We start from the raw sequence: 15,524 nt of genomic DNA on the forward strand, positions 1-15,524 counted from the left end.
TTTCTAGTTTAAATGATTCCTAAATTAATCCTGGAAGGAATGGATGTAATAGAGGTTATCAATGCACTGCAATGCCAAAAACCTCGATTTCAATTCCATAAATAATTGCGAATGTAAGTCTGTGGCTGTGCTAAAAAAGAAATGACAGATGAATAGTTACCAGGGAAAGAGATACAAAATAATGTTCGTCCCCCAGTTAACGATATGTAATGTTGTGAATTTGTATTTTTTTATTAGAACGCCTTTTGCGGTCACATTCATATGAAGAGAAAGTTGAAAATTTTCTCCATACTGCGATCGAATGCGTATCTCTCGCTCATCACAAGCAGCGTCCCTCCCCAAGAAAAATGTACTTTGCAACGCCGGCGGGAACATACAAGCGGCCACAACGAAGACTAACCTGTAGTTCCTCAAACACCCAGCAAGCACTTGAGCAGTTGCAGCGGCAACAGTGTGTATGACTGACGGAGCTGACCCCGTAATCTTTCTCAACAGCATGCAGATCTGCTGTATGGTTATTCGATAATGGAACAGTTTTGGCTGAAATATTCCGGAGCTAACAGTCTCCTATTGACGTTTCCAGGCGCAAACTACTCAGGAGTATGCTATCATCGGGAGCGACAAAAGTGGTATTCTATGGGCCAGCGATTGGAATGTGGATCCTTTAATGTGAAAGGGAGGTGAGAGAATCTGAAAAGTGTAGTGAATAGTTTCAAGTTTTATACAGGGTGAGTCTCTAAGTATTGCCACCCGGAATAACTCGGAAAATGTGACAGGAGCTAAAAAGATTGTGGGACTAAAGTTGCATGGGACAACGGGGGCCATAATATGACGTTGGTTTTTTGCTGCCAGGTGGGGTCGCTTCAGAGATATGAAGGTCAACTTTCTTTTTTAAATGGGATGCTATAGTTTGGTACTTGTCTTCTGATAGCAGCTATCTAGACGAATCCAATCATATGTAACAGTATGGTCTTTGAAGGTCGATTTACAGAAGGTGTTCGAAGTGATAACCATTGGTATCAATGCAGTGCTGCAATCTTCTTATCATGGATTGAGTGGTATTGCTTATCACTTCGGCTCTTATCGAAGCACATGATCTGACAATTCTCTTTCGTATATCTTCGGGTGTGGTTGGAACGTCTTCATAAACAATGTCTTTTACGAATCCCCACAAGAAAAAATCCAGAGGCGTCAAGTCTGGCGAACGAGCCGGCCACGACAAATCTCCTCCGCGTCCAACTCAGCGATTTGGGAATTGTCTCGCAACTCATTTCTAGCCATCAGCAAAAAATGTGCAAGACATCCATCGTGTTGATACCACATTCTGTTCCTTGTTCCTAAAGGTATTTCTTCCAATAACAGACCCAATGTGTCTAGCAGGAACGTGGTGTACTTCCTACCTTTAAGACTTCCTTCGATGAAATAGGGGGCCTATTGTACTGTTTTCCAGAATCCCACAACATACATTCACTGACCACGGTTTTTGGTGTGCAACTTCCCACAGTCGAAACTCTTTTGCTGTTGCTCAATAATGCATGTTATGCAAATTAACATTTGCATGGTTCATGAATATAGCCTCGCGAGTAAATAAAATCAAATTAATAGATGTGTCATCCCTCTGAATCTGAAGTTGAGCCCATCGGCAGAATTCAATGTGCCGCATACAATTCGTACCACTTAATTCTTGGTGGAGACTGATATGGTAAGAATGATATTTATGCCGATGCAGAACACGAACAATACTACTATGGCTCATGCCAGATTCCCTTGCAGTTTGACGTGAACTAACTAACACAAGGATCTCGAACCACAGTGGCAAGGGTACCATTTCGATTTCCTTGTTAGTAACTTTCCTTTGCGGGATATGTTTCCAATGCGTTACAGATGTAATTGTTCTCAATTTATCATACACATATTTAAATGTACGACTTGTAGAGTGAGTACGTTGAGGATATCTTTCAGTCTATAAATCTCTAGATCTCACTGAATATCGTTGCCATTCTTCGTAAATGTGAAGCATATCGACTTGTTCTTCGAAGGAATACATCATTCACATTCTGTTGATTCGACGATACTAGTCTTACCGTTCTTTTTTGGTGTTGTATTTCGGAACCGTCGAAAGCTGTTTACATGTCAATGGCACATTAGATGGAGTTGCTATATTCGGCGAATATTTACTATTTGCACGATATATGAGAGAGGATTGTCAGAGCATGTGCTTCGATAAGTGCTTAGCTGATAAGGAATACCACTCAAACCATGATAAGATTACAGCACTGCATTGATACCAATGGTCATCACATCGAACACCTTTAAATGGACGTTCATGCCACCTTTGTGATCTTCGTTGACCTTCAAAAACCTTACTGTTACACATCATTGGATTCTTCTTGATAGCTGCTATCAGAAAATAAGTACCAAACTACAACATCCCATTTACAAACTTGAAGTTGACCTTCATATCTCTGACGCAACCCCACCTAGCAAAAAATAACCAAAGTCATATTATGGCCCTCGTTGTCCCATGCAACATTAGTCCCACAAACTTTTCAGCTAGTATCATCCTTTCGGAGTTATTCTAGGTGGCAATCGTTGGTGACTCACCCTATATATTTTGAAAATTTCGAATTAAATTCAAAAGTAAGATGAAGCATATGATCAAAGTACACTTACATTCAAAGATGTTAGGCTTTCAATACTAAATTATATGATTTAGATACATGTTAATGTAAAATATCAATTTTACAGGGTCTAAGCGTTTGAGACCATTTCCTCAATCACATTAATAGCATTGCACAAAGCTGGAACACGTTTAAAAAATTATATCTTTTTTACTCTGTAAAATGCTGTGATTCACCACATAGTGAATGAAGCATCATACGTACGATTTTAAAGAGAGGCGATGTGTAAACTACAGTGAGACTAATGCACTGACAATTAAAAAAAAACAAGAAGTCTATTCGACATGGAGGTATACAAGATACGATAGCTTGCGTTGCTTTTTTCCTGAACAGAAAAGCGATCGAAATTGCCTTCGTGATACTGTTTTATTGATGTAAATACTTAACTTTTAATATTTAGGACAGCTGTTGCGGAACACGACAGAAATAAAGAACAAGAAGCAATCGTAAACTATAGTCTGTTTATGTTTTGGGCTATTCAAGATGGCGGCAAACCCCACCCCCACCGGCTTCAAAACAATGTGCAGTGTAAGTCTACAGCAGCAGCTCCCTTTTTTTATCTCCATGAAAAATCAAATATCATGAACATTCATATGCATTGTGGGGGTGGATGAATACTCAGTGGTATGGCCCAGATTCTGTATCTGTGCGAAATGTAGATTGTACATTGTCTCTGTCTGCTTTTCTGATGTTCCTCACACACTCATTCAACTTCAAAGTCAGATGATGCTTAATATTCAGAGAAGTGCTTTGTTGGCGAAAGTGAATTAAATCTATTTATTGGGACAATGTTTCAGTCTGTGTCATATTTTTATGGAAATTAAATTTTTCATTGAAACTGTTTCCTTGTATCACAAATTCTGTGCTCCTTCCACATATGGAATTTCTTCCTCTCAGGTCAGATCCTTCTGTCGCCCCCCCCCCCCCCAATTTACCATCTGTGCCTCTAACAGCCCAGTGTCTAACACATTCTCGCAGAAGAAGCTGTGGTGTAGTGGTTATGATTCTAACTGTCATGGGTTATGGGTTCAAAATTCATCTGGACTGTACAATTTTGATTGCTATGTTTGGTTCGAGTACATTCTAGAAGTATCCACAAATGTCAAGCACCACTGTACTGGAATGTTCAGTAGCTGTATATATATTGTATGTGTTCTGGCCGAAGGCAGTTCGCTCCGCGCTCTTGTACGTGCAAGTGCTGAATAAACTTTCGCTGAGTGAAGTTAGTGTTCGTCATTCATCCAATTACACCATCTTCTACGTGACATTATTCTGGTGGAGACGCTGGGTACTGGAAATTGTGGTAGCCCCCATTATCGACGACACAGTGGCTCCCACCAGGCCATGACAGAGCCGCCGTTTACGTGGCGAGAAACCCGATTTCGAGCCATATTCAACAGATGGCAGTCTACCGGTGACAGAAGAAGAAGAGGACGTTACGATGACACCAACGGTGTGCGACCACATGAGACATCCTTCCGGTTTCTCTGGTGACGATGGCCAAGATCCAAAGAAGTGGCTGAAGGTATATGAGCGTATAGCCAAATTTAACAAATGGGATGTCACCGTGTGTTTGGCTAACGTATTTTTCTGCTTGGAGGACACTGCCACACAATGGTATGAGAACAACGAGGAGAAGTTCACAAGCTGGGAAGTATTCCAGGCGGAACTGCGCAAGTATTTCGGCGACACACAACGACAGAAGTGCAAGGCTGAAGGTAAATTAAAGTGCAGGGCACAGCATCCACGAGAAACTACAGCATCCTACATTCAAGACGCCTTGGAGCTGTGTAAAGTAGTGGACCCTAGAATGAAGGAGAAAGATAAGGTTGCACACCTCATGAAGGGTGTTGCTGAGGACATGTATCAATGCTCCTGAATGAAGTTTCGACAGCAGACGACTTCAAGTTTGAACGATTTACAAACGTCGTATCGATGTCTGCGATGGAGGAAACAAATGATTTCACAAGTGTTCTTCCTCAGATAGCCAGAGAGGAAGTTCGGAAGGCACTTGGACTGCACGGCGAGCAAAAAACCGAGACGCTTCAAGAGGTCATAAGGAAGGAAGTGGAACAGACATTGAACCCAATCTCTCGTCCATCATTTCCCTTTAAAACGGTGAAAAAGTCGTTCCCAGGCGAAGTTACGTTCCACTGCGGACGACCAGGACATGTGGTGTACTAGACATGTGATGTGCTACTGTCGAGAAAGGCGGTGGATATTTGATGACGCCCTCGCCAGAAGACAGCAGACCGATCTCAGCCGACGACAACTCCGGGACGACGAAGATGAACAAGATGTGGGTGCATGACGACGTAATGTCACCATCGGCGCAAGCTAGTTGTTGCAGATGACGCTCCCCAACACGCCGATCAAGGTCTCCATCGGCGTTTAGTAGCTCCATCCGATGACCTACCCGCCACAACCTGGAAAATTAAAGGGTTCGACCTTCATTTGAGGTGAGGCCGCCGAAGAGAAAAATCCTCCGCCGTCGATTACTACATAAATGATAGAAAACTACGTCGATATCCTCATGGATGGCCGACCAGCCCCAGCTCTTGTGGACTCTGGAGCATCATATCCAATCATGTCGGAGAAGTACCATCGCCAGTTGGAGAAAACCGTATTCGTCGACAGATAAACATCTCTGCTGAAGACAGCTAATGGGAAATATGTAAAGCCTACAGGACGATGTACTATCCGTGTGAATATAAGTGGTCATACACAGCCCTTAGAATTCATCGTCTTACAAGAGTGTAGTCATGACGTCATTCTCGTATGGGACTTTTTGAAAGCTTCTCAGGCAATTATAGATTTAGACGAGATGTGAGGTGCTGTGTACAGGAAGATGCGCATCCGAGTGTGTGGAGACATGTGTGCTGGATGAAGTGATCATTCCTGCAGTCAGCGCTAGAAAGGTAACTGCCACGTGTCATGCCATGCGTCAACCCATGGATCTTGTAGTGGAACGTAAGAGAAGCATACCACTGAAGAATAACTTGGTCATCCCAGCCTCTGTTGTCTCGTTTAACAACGGATTCGGTGGCTGGGTGTTGTGTGATGTCCGCAGGTTAGTTAGGTTTAAGTAGTTCTAAGTTCTAGGGGACTGATGACCATAGATGTTAAGTCCCATAGTGCTCAGAGCCATTTGAACTTTTTTTTTTTTGATTGGGTGAATTGTGGATAGTTAACTGTCACTGAGAACCGCAGATCCTCCCAAGACGCATGTGCGTAGCAAACGCTCAGCCCTTAATTGAAGAACAGCTGAGCGTCATAGAAACCTCCCATGCCGAGTCTGTGGGCGAAATTAGTGCTACCACTACAAGATCGTCTAGCTCGACTGACACCAGATCTCACTAACGAACAACAGAAGAAGCTACTCGCCATTTTTCAAGAGTTCTCTGAATACTTCAATTCACAAGCGAAGAGCAAATTAGACAAATCGACGGTGAAGCACCGGATTAGCACTGGAGACCATCAACCGATAAGCCAGAGAGCATACTATGTATCAGCAACGGAACGTCGAATAATTCGCGTCGAGGTAGAGAAAATATTGAAGAATGACATCATTCATCTACATCTACGCGATTACTCTGCTATTCACAATAAAGTGCCTGGCAGAGGGTTCAATGAACCACCTTCATGCTGTCTCTCTACCGTTCCACTCTCGAACGGCACACGGAAAAAACTAGCACTTAAATTTTTCCGTGCGAACCCTGATTTCTCTTATTTTATCGTGATGATCATTTCTCCCTATGTAGTTGGGTGCCAACAGAATGTTTTCGCAATCGGTGGAGAAAACTGCTGATTAAAAGTTCATGAGAAGGTCGCATCGCAACGAAAAACGCCTTTGTTTTAATGATTGCCACTCCACGTATCATGTCTGTGACACTATCTCCCCTATTTCGCGATAATACAAAACGAGCTGCTCTTCTTTGTACTTTTTCCATGTCATCCGTCAGTCCCACCTGATGCGGATCCCACACCGCACAGCAGTACTCCAGAATAGGGCGGACAAGTGTAGTGTAAGCAGTCTCTTCGGTAGACCTGTTGCACCTTCTAAGTGTTCTGCCAATGAATCGCAGTCTTTGGTTTGCTCTACCCACAATATTATCTATGTCATCGTTCCAATTTAGGTTATTTGTAATTGTAATCCCTAAGTATTTAGTTGAATTTACAGCCCTCAAATTTGTGTGACTTATCGCGTAATCGAAATTTAGCTGATTTCTTTTAGTACTCATGTGAATAACTTCGCACTTTTCTTTATTCCGGGTCAATTGCCACTTTTCGCACCATACAGATATCTTATCTAAATAATTTTGCAAGTAATTTTGATCATCTTCGCAGAGCCCATGGTCGTCACCAGTGGTCCTCGTCAGGAAGAAGGATGGCAGTTGGCGCTTTTGTGTTGATTACAGGAAGCTTAAAAAGATAACTGAAAAGGACGTTTACCCTCTTCCATGAATTCACGATACACTAGATTGTCTGAAGGGGGCTAAGTTTTTCTCAACCATGGACATGCGCTCGGGATACCGGCAAATCGAAGTAGATGAGGCTGATCGTGAGAAAACTGCATTCATCACCCCTGAGGGTTTATATGAGTTTAAGGTAATGCCGTTTGGTTTGTGTAATACACCAACAACTTTTGAACGGATGATGGTTAATCTTCTACGTCACCTGAAGTGGATGATGTGTCTTAGTTATTTAGATGACATTATAGTGTTCTCAGAGACTTTTGATGAACATATAAAAAGATTGAGGGCCTTTTCTTAAGTGTCTCCAACAGGCCGGACTGAAACTTAATCCAAGAATGTCTCTTCGAAGAAAACGAAATCAAAATACTTGGACACCTTGTGTCAAACGAAGGTGTGCGGCCAGACCCAGAAAAGATGAGGTCTACAACGCAATTTCCTATTCCTAAAAGTATTAGATGTGAGAAGCTTCCTCGGCTTATGTTCTTATTACCATCGTTTTATCAAAGACTTTTGTATCAAATCCAGGCCACTCCAAGAGTTGTTAAATGCTGATGCCAAATTTATCTGGGGTGGTGCTCAACAAGATTCTTTCGATGTGCTGCGAAAAGCTCTGATGACTGACCCTGTACTTGGTCTGTATGATGGGAGAGCACCTACAGAACTATACACAGATGTCAGTGGATATGGGATCGGTGCTGTTCTGGTGCAAATTTCGGATGGAAAAGAGAAGGTTATAGCCTATACTTCTAGGACACTTACAAAATCCGAGAGAAACTACTCAACTACAGAAACAGAATGTCTTGCTGTGATTTGGGCCATGTGCAAATTTCAACAGTATCTCTATGGAAAGCCATTCACAGTTGTTACAGACCATCATTCACTTTGTTGGCTGACAGGTCTTAAGGATCCAACAGGACGACTCGCCAGGTGGGCACTACGTCTTCAAGAGTATGGAATTACCATAGTGTACAAAAGTGGAAGAAAACACCAAGATGCCGACTATCTCTCAAGAAACCCTGTGCAAGACCATTAAGACTTTGATGAAGATAGTGACTGTCTCTCTGCACTCCACGATCTCTCTGCTGAGCAGAAGAAGGACGCAAAGATATCTCAAATTATGCTTGCCTTAAATCGGTCAGAGGATGTGAAAGGACAATTAAGGTAGTTAATGGATTACTTTGCAAGAAAAACTTCGATCCGTTTGGAAAGAGGTGGCTACCAGTGATTCCTCAACACATGCGCTTAATTGTTCTACAGAAATTCCATGAGACACCTGAGGCCGGACATTTAGGATTTATTAAGACATACGATAGAATCCGCAAGAGGTTTATTTAGGAGTGTTCGTCACTATGTGTCGCACTGTCGATAGTGCCAGAGGAAAAACCACCTGGCCGACTCATACCAATTCCACCAACCGAAACGCCTTTCCGCCGTGTTGGGATAGACCTCCTCGGACAATTTCCAACGTCTGTCCAACGTCTGCTAGTGGCAATAAATGCATTGTTGTTTGTACTGATTATCTGACACGCTATGCCATTAAAAAAGCGGTGAAAACAGCCGAAGCATTCGAGGAAGCCAAATTCATTGTGGACATTGTATTAAAACACGGTGCCACAAGAGCGTTAATTACGGATTGAGGGAACGTTTTTCAACCGAATCTTGTGACAGAGATAAACCGTCAGTGCAACATTACTCATCACAAGACTATTGCCTATCATCCGCAAACTAAGGGGCTTACTGGTGTGCCGCAGGGGAGTGTCGAAGGGCCGTTGCTATTCACAATATAGATAAATGGCCTTGTGGATAACATCGGAAGTTCACTGAGGCTTTTTGCGGATGGTGCTGTAGTATATCGAGAGGTTGTAACAATGGAAAACTGTACTGAAATGTAGGAGGTTCCGCAACGAATTGACGGATGGTGCAGGGAATGGCAATTGAATCTCAATGTAAACAAATGTAATGTGCTGCGAATACATAGAAAGAAAGATCCTTTATCATTTAGCTACAATATAGCAGGTCAGCAACTGGAAGCAGTTAATTCCATGAATTATCTGGGAGTTGGCATTAGGAGTGATTTAAAATGGAATGACCATATAAATTTAATCGTCGGTAAAGCAGATGCCAGACTGAGATTAATTGGAAGAATCCTAAGGAAATGCAGTCCGAAAACAAAGGAAGTTGGTTACAGTACATTTTTTCGCCCACTGCTTGAGTACTGCTCACTGGTGTGGGATCCATACCAGATAGGGACGATAGAAGAGATAGAGAAGATCCAACGGAGAGCAGCGCGCTTCGTTACAGGATCATTTACTAATCGTGAAAGGGTTACAGATAAACTTCAGTGGAAGACTCTTTAAGAGAGACGCTCAGTAGCTCGGGTCGGGCTTTTGTTGAAGTTTCGAGAATATACCCTCACCCAGGAGTCAAGCAGTATATTGCTCTCTCTCTTACGTATATCTCGCGAAGAGACCACGAGGAGAAAATCAGAGAGATTAGAGTCCACGAAGAGGCATACCGACAATCTTTCTTTCCACTAACGAGTCTGGAATAGAAGGGAGAACCGATAGAGGTACTCAAGGTACCCTCCGCCACACATCGTCAGGTGACTTTCGGAGTGTGGATGTAGATGTAGATATGACGCGGGCCACCGCCCTGTTCTTTACCAGCCTGGTGACCTCGTCTGGATCTTCACTCCTATTCGGAAGATTTGTTTCTCTGAGAAGCTCCTCAGGCGCTACTTTGGATGTTACTGATGAAGTTGAAGATTTCGACCCCGACACAAGACGACGAGAGATCAGAGATACGGTCCCTGTCCTTCCAATGAAGCCGTAAAAGTATCCTGCAAACCAGGGTAAATTCGAAGCTCCAGCGACAGGCAACAAGCGGAAGGTGACGAAGAGCGTAGTGGCAAAGGAAGTTCTAAGAAGATCGCCACCAGGGCGAACATCAGTCATCGGGAGTCGGAGTATGGAGGACCGATGACTCGTTCCCGGACTAGGAGGACGTAACACCGTGACGCTGTTCTTTTAAGGAGGGAGCAATGTTGCAGAAGAAGCTGTGGTGTAGTGGTTATGATTCTAGACTATTGCATGGTGGGTCATGAGTTCAAAACTCGCCTGGACTGTACGATTTTGATTTCTGTGTTTGGTTCGAGTACATTCTAGAAGTATCCACAAATGTCATAGTATTACAGTAAGTACATTTAAAGATTATTGACTTCTAATTTCTGTGTGAAAATGGTTGTTATGTATTTACATAGTCCTATTCAATAGGTTTCTTATGACGCCAGCCTAACTGTTGGCCCACGGTATCTTTCATCTCCGCTATGTCTTGTACATTCTGTTGTTTTGAATGCTAATCTGCTTCTGTGGACAACTCAGAAGAAGCTGAGTGTTAGCCTCACTTTTAAGTCATCCAGCTGTGTGACCTGTTGCCTGTGTGTGGACAGTCTGTCAGCAGCAGCTGGCCTCTGGCCCCTCCTACACGCTGTCTGTCTGTCTGTGCAGTGTGGCAGCCGCAGCAGGCAGCAGTCGCACACCCAGCCCTCTCTCACAGCCACTCAGCGACCACAGCCGGACTCCCACTACAGCTGCACTGGACGTGGCCGCCGACAGCACTCCCCCGCCTGATGATGCAGCAGTCTCCCCCATGCGGTGAGTTCTGTAACTACCCTTGCACATATTGCAAACACATTGTACAACTTGTGGATTTATTAAATCAGAGTTTAGGTCAAAAATTGATTTCTGCTTTATTGTAAATCAGAGGTTATGGTTTATATGCCAGGAAAAGTTACACCTCTGATAAATTTGGACCTTCCGGTTGGCATGGATCAAGATGAGTTTGTACCTCCTTCTCTGGTTTCACAGGAGATATTCAACTGAAGAAACAAATGATTCACTCGAGGCACTTATATGAGATAAAAGTTCGCGAAACAAAATTCTTTTCAAAAGATAGTGAATGGATTGGTTTTGCTGGATGCAGTTTCTGGATTGAATGATGGATTTCTATCTTCCTAAATTAATCCAGGTAGGAATTTGTGTAAAAGAGGATATCAGTGCATTGCAACGCCAATAATATTGCCTTCATGTCAATAAATAACTGCTAATGTAAGTCTGTGGCTGCGCTCAAAATGTAATGACAGAGGAATAGTTACCAGCAAAAGAGATACAAAATAATGTGCTTCCTCCAACTGACGATATGGAAAGTTGTGATCTGTATGTTTAAATACGAGAATTTGTATATTTTTATTTAAACGATTTTTGCGGACACTTTCGTATGTAGTGACAGTCAAAAATTTTCCCCATACTGTGATCGAATGCATATCTCTCGCTCACCACAAGCAGTGACCCTCCTCAAGAAAAATTGACTTTGCAACGCCGGCGGTAACCTACAAGCAGGCACAACGAAGACTAACCTGTAGTTCCTCAAAGGGCAGGCAGCTATTTCAGCCGTTGCAGCGGCAACAGTCTGTATTACTGACTGAACTGGCCCTGTAATATTTGTCAACAGAGCGTCTGTGAGCTCGTATTGCAATAGGCTGAAAGCAAGGGGAAACTGCACGTGTAATTTTTCCCGACAACATGCAGATCTGCTGTATGGTTATACGAAGATGGCATACTTATGGATAAAATATTTTGGAGATAATCAACTCCCATTAACGTCTCCATACGGAAACGACTCAGGAGGATGTCATCATCAAGAGCAACAAAACTTGTATTCCATAGGCCACGTTGACTATTGTGCCGCATGGCAAACGAAAATGTGGAATCAAAAATCGGTTTGTCCCTGAGACACAGCAAGCGAAATTGGGAGAGCGAGCAGGCCACTTTCCTAGAAAACATCAACCACTTGTGCTCTATGAGGTCGAGCATGATCGTCGATCAATACGAAGTCTTGGACCGCACGACCTTCAACATCCACGCGGAGGTTCCAAGATCTCGTCACGGTACCTAACAGCAATTAAACCTTGCTGATTCATCTGCACAATTTCATGAAGAGGTTTTTGAGTGATCAAAAAATCCTTATCCACCTTATGGGTCCTCCTCGATATCAGTTTCTTTCCATAATGTTTGTGTAGAGAAATTGTGTTCACGTTCCCTCCAGATGTAAATTTGATGAGAATCACTCTCTAGATGAAATTGGGACCCATCTACGAAAAGAACATTGGTCCACTGTTCCACTCTAGACCTTCCCTTCTGTGGAGAAGCATCAGAAGTACAGGTACAGAAAGTCTTCGACAGTAAAGGCTACTCTGGCGAAGCCTTCTGTACACAGTTTGTCTCGATACAGCATGTCCAGTGGATGCTGCGAGGCGAGATGCCAGTTGCCGCGCAGTACTAAAGCGGTACTGTCATTCCGTTACGGCCAAATAGAGGTCTTCTCTTTTTGATGTCACACTTATCGGCCATGCCCTGATCTTCTTGATATTGTTTCGGTCTGTATAAATTGCCACCAGATGCGAGAAATAACAGAACGATTCGCATTAAGTCTTTAGGCCACATCATTTTGCGACTCTCCTTCTTCGATTCTTCTTGTGGCCTTCATCGCAGAGAGTCTGGTAGGCGTCTTCTCTGTGCCAGGCGTCTTTTCTGTGACTGTGTACACAGCGAGTGTGGGTGTGGGACTACACGGCAAACACTGCCCCATTTGACTGGTGTTGTGACGTCATCGTTGTGGAGGTTGTCTATTGATCGGAAAGCCATCTTTCGTGAAGAACACGATTGTACGGACATCTGCTGATATTTTGTTTGATTATACCGTGAATTAGAAACAACACGGGGAATGGTGGTTTGTTGCTTTAATTTTGTACATCAGTGTATTTGAACATGTCCGATCTGCTGCGAGTGTACTATGTTGCCAGTACTTTTTTTACAGCTCACATTATAACTATAAGACAGTTTCGAAACCAGGTTTAAAGTCAAAGACCATGAAATGTAAGCGTTAGTCGAGAATGTTATTGAATCTGTACACTGAGCAAGCTGCCAAGGAAATAAAACAAATATGGAAAGGGAAACAAAGTTCAGCGAGATGAAATAAAAATTTTTTGGTATGCCAATTTTGTAATTCTGTTAGTGACGGCAAAGAACTTGGGTAAACTGTTGGATGGAATTGACGATATCTTCAAAAGATGTTATAAGATGAACATTAACGAAAGTAAAAGAAGTTTAATGGAATATAGCTGAATTTAATTAGGCAATGTTGAGGGACTTAGCTTAAGAAATGTGACTCCAAAAGTAGTAAACGAGTTTTGCAATTTGGGCGGCAAAATAAATGATGACGGCCTAGGTATGGAGACTATTGAATGGAGAATGTTAGTAACATGAAAAACGTTTATCACAAGGAGGAATATAAATTTAAGTGTTATGATAGTTTTTTTCAATGCATTTATTGGACAGAATAGACGCTTCTCAAATGTTGTGCTACAGTAGAAGGCTGATGGTTAGATGAGTGACTAATAAGGAGGCGTCGAATCAAAATAGGGAAAAAAGAAACAACTTGACTAAAACAAGCGAGCGACTGACAAGGCACATCCTGACGCAGCCAGGAATTGTCAGTTCCCCATTGAAGGAAATGTGGGTGTAAAAATTGCAGCTGGGGACCTAAATGCAGTAGACAGATTGAAATGGGTGTAGTTTGCAGCAGTTATGGCAGATAGGCAGAGATAAAGGCCTAGCAGAGGACCTGCTCGCAGGGAGATCTGCATCAAACCAGTTTTCAGACTGAAACCCACAACAACAAACGTCACAAGACGTTTACTTCAGCGTCAGTTTACCTCACCAAACGTCCAGGCTTAGATCAAACTTCCACTGTGATTTACATTTACACCTTGGTTTTCCAAGCACTAAAATGAGGAGTTTTCCTATAGGGTGTACGAGAACAGGGGATCAGAGTCATTGAGGGAACCTCTGATGTTAGTGTTGTAAATTATTCGTGGAAACATCGGCCTCAGTACAAGTCAGATCTGTCGGCGTGTTCATCTGGCGTAACGGTTAAGGCGGCAGCTCGTGATAATCAGGAAGTCTGATCAGTCGTGTTGCAGGTGTGGTTGAGTGGAGACACCAACACTAATGCACAAATCTCATGTTGTAAACAGTCTGCAGCTGAGAGAGTTTTGCAAGTATCCTGAGTACAATTTCTGCGAAAATCCGTCCCAAAATTCACTTTTACTTTTGAAAATCAGTGACCGCTGGTAGCTGACGACCATAGCTGGCTTCATGAAAAAATTTTGCTGTCTCACTGTAAACCCCGTAGGTTCACACACACCAGAAATGTGTTAGGGACAAATGTAAAATTTTCTCAAACTCCAAAGCCAAGCAAGCCAGGCCAACGCCCCATGTCACCATCTAAATGACAAACAGGCAGAAAGGCGACATTGTGGAAAGCAGAACAAGTCCGAAAGGTATTGGCTCACCTCGTGCAAGTGTGTGGCCGGAATCGTAACATAGCAACATGACTCCAGCGAGGAGGAGACGTCATTTCATACTGACAGCACAGCTCGATTGCGCAAGAGGGAGTAAAAGTTTCACTAGAACTCCTGTCAGCTTGCTGATATAGCGGACAGGCAACTGATATAGCGGACAGGCAACAAGCTCGACGCCTGAAGCCATCCTTGCGAGATAGAGGAGTGGTGAAGACCGCTGGTGAGTCCAGAAAAGTAAGCCACATTCGGTCATCGCTGGCCAGGCGTCACGTCATTGCCTCAGACAAGTAGTAATAAATATTCAGGCCTCCAAGTCATGGCTGCACTACATCAGCTACGTGGCCAAGCCTGTGACGCAATGCTACGCTTTGCCAAGATAACTAACGGCTTCCAGACTGGTAGCTGTCTGGCCTGCTGTACTCGCGACCACTGAAGAGACTAGCTGGAGACTTCTCACAGAGATCACGTGAGCCGGACGCCGCATCGAGAGTTCTAGGGCTGTGTCAGTAGCCAGCACGTTCCCAGGCCGCGTGTAGCACTGCCGCTGGCCTGGCTGCCGACTAGGGGAGCAATACGAGGCCGTAAACTGCAATGGAATATGTTGTTTGCCAATGTGGCTCACGTTAAGATCTCAGCAGAATACAGTAAGGTATTACTCCATAATGCTGAAACCTCTCTAACTATTCAGGGGAATACATGGAAGTAAAACAAGTACTTTGTGTGTGAAATCTTATGGGACTTAACTGTTAAGGTCATCAGTCCCTAAGCTTAAACACTACTTAACCTAAATTATCCTACGGACAAACACACACGCCCATGTCCGAGGGAGGACTCGAACCTCCACCGGAACCAGCCGCACAGTACATGACTGCAGCGCCTTAGACCGTTCGGCTAATCCTGCGCGGCAAAACAAATACTTTAACGTTGATAGTTGTGTAAGAAAGGTTT

General features: G+C 43.4%; 1 protein-coding gene across 1 annotated transcript in view; it reads left to right on the top strand.

Annotated features, from left to right (window-relative positions):
* LOC124712448 (mucin-1-like) overlaps positions 1–15,524 on the top strand; it is a 106,843-nt gene that overhangs the window by 80,180 nt on the left and 11,139 nt on the right. Inside the window, exon 7 of the mRNA XM_047242743.1 lies at positions 10,663–10,809. Coding sequence (XP_047098699.1) covers positions 10,663–10,809 — 147 coding nt within the window. The remainder of the gene's footprint in view (positions 1–10,662; positions 10,810–15,524) is intronic.

This window comes from Schistocerca piceifrons, chromosome 8 (assembly GCF_021461385.2).
Source record: "Schistocerca piceifrons isolate TAMUIC-IGC-003096 chromosome 8, iqSchPice1.1, whole genome shotgun sequence".
NCBI classification, from domain to species: domain Eukaryota; kingdom Metazoa; phylum Arthropoda; class Insecta; order Orthoptera; family Acrididae; genus Schistocerca; species Schistocerca piceifrons.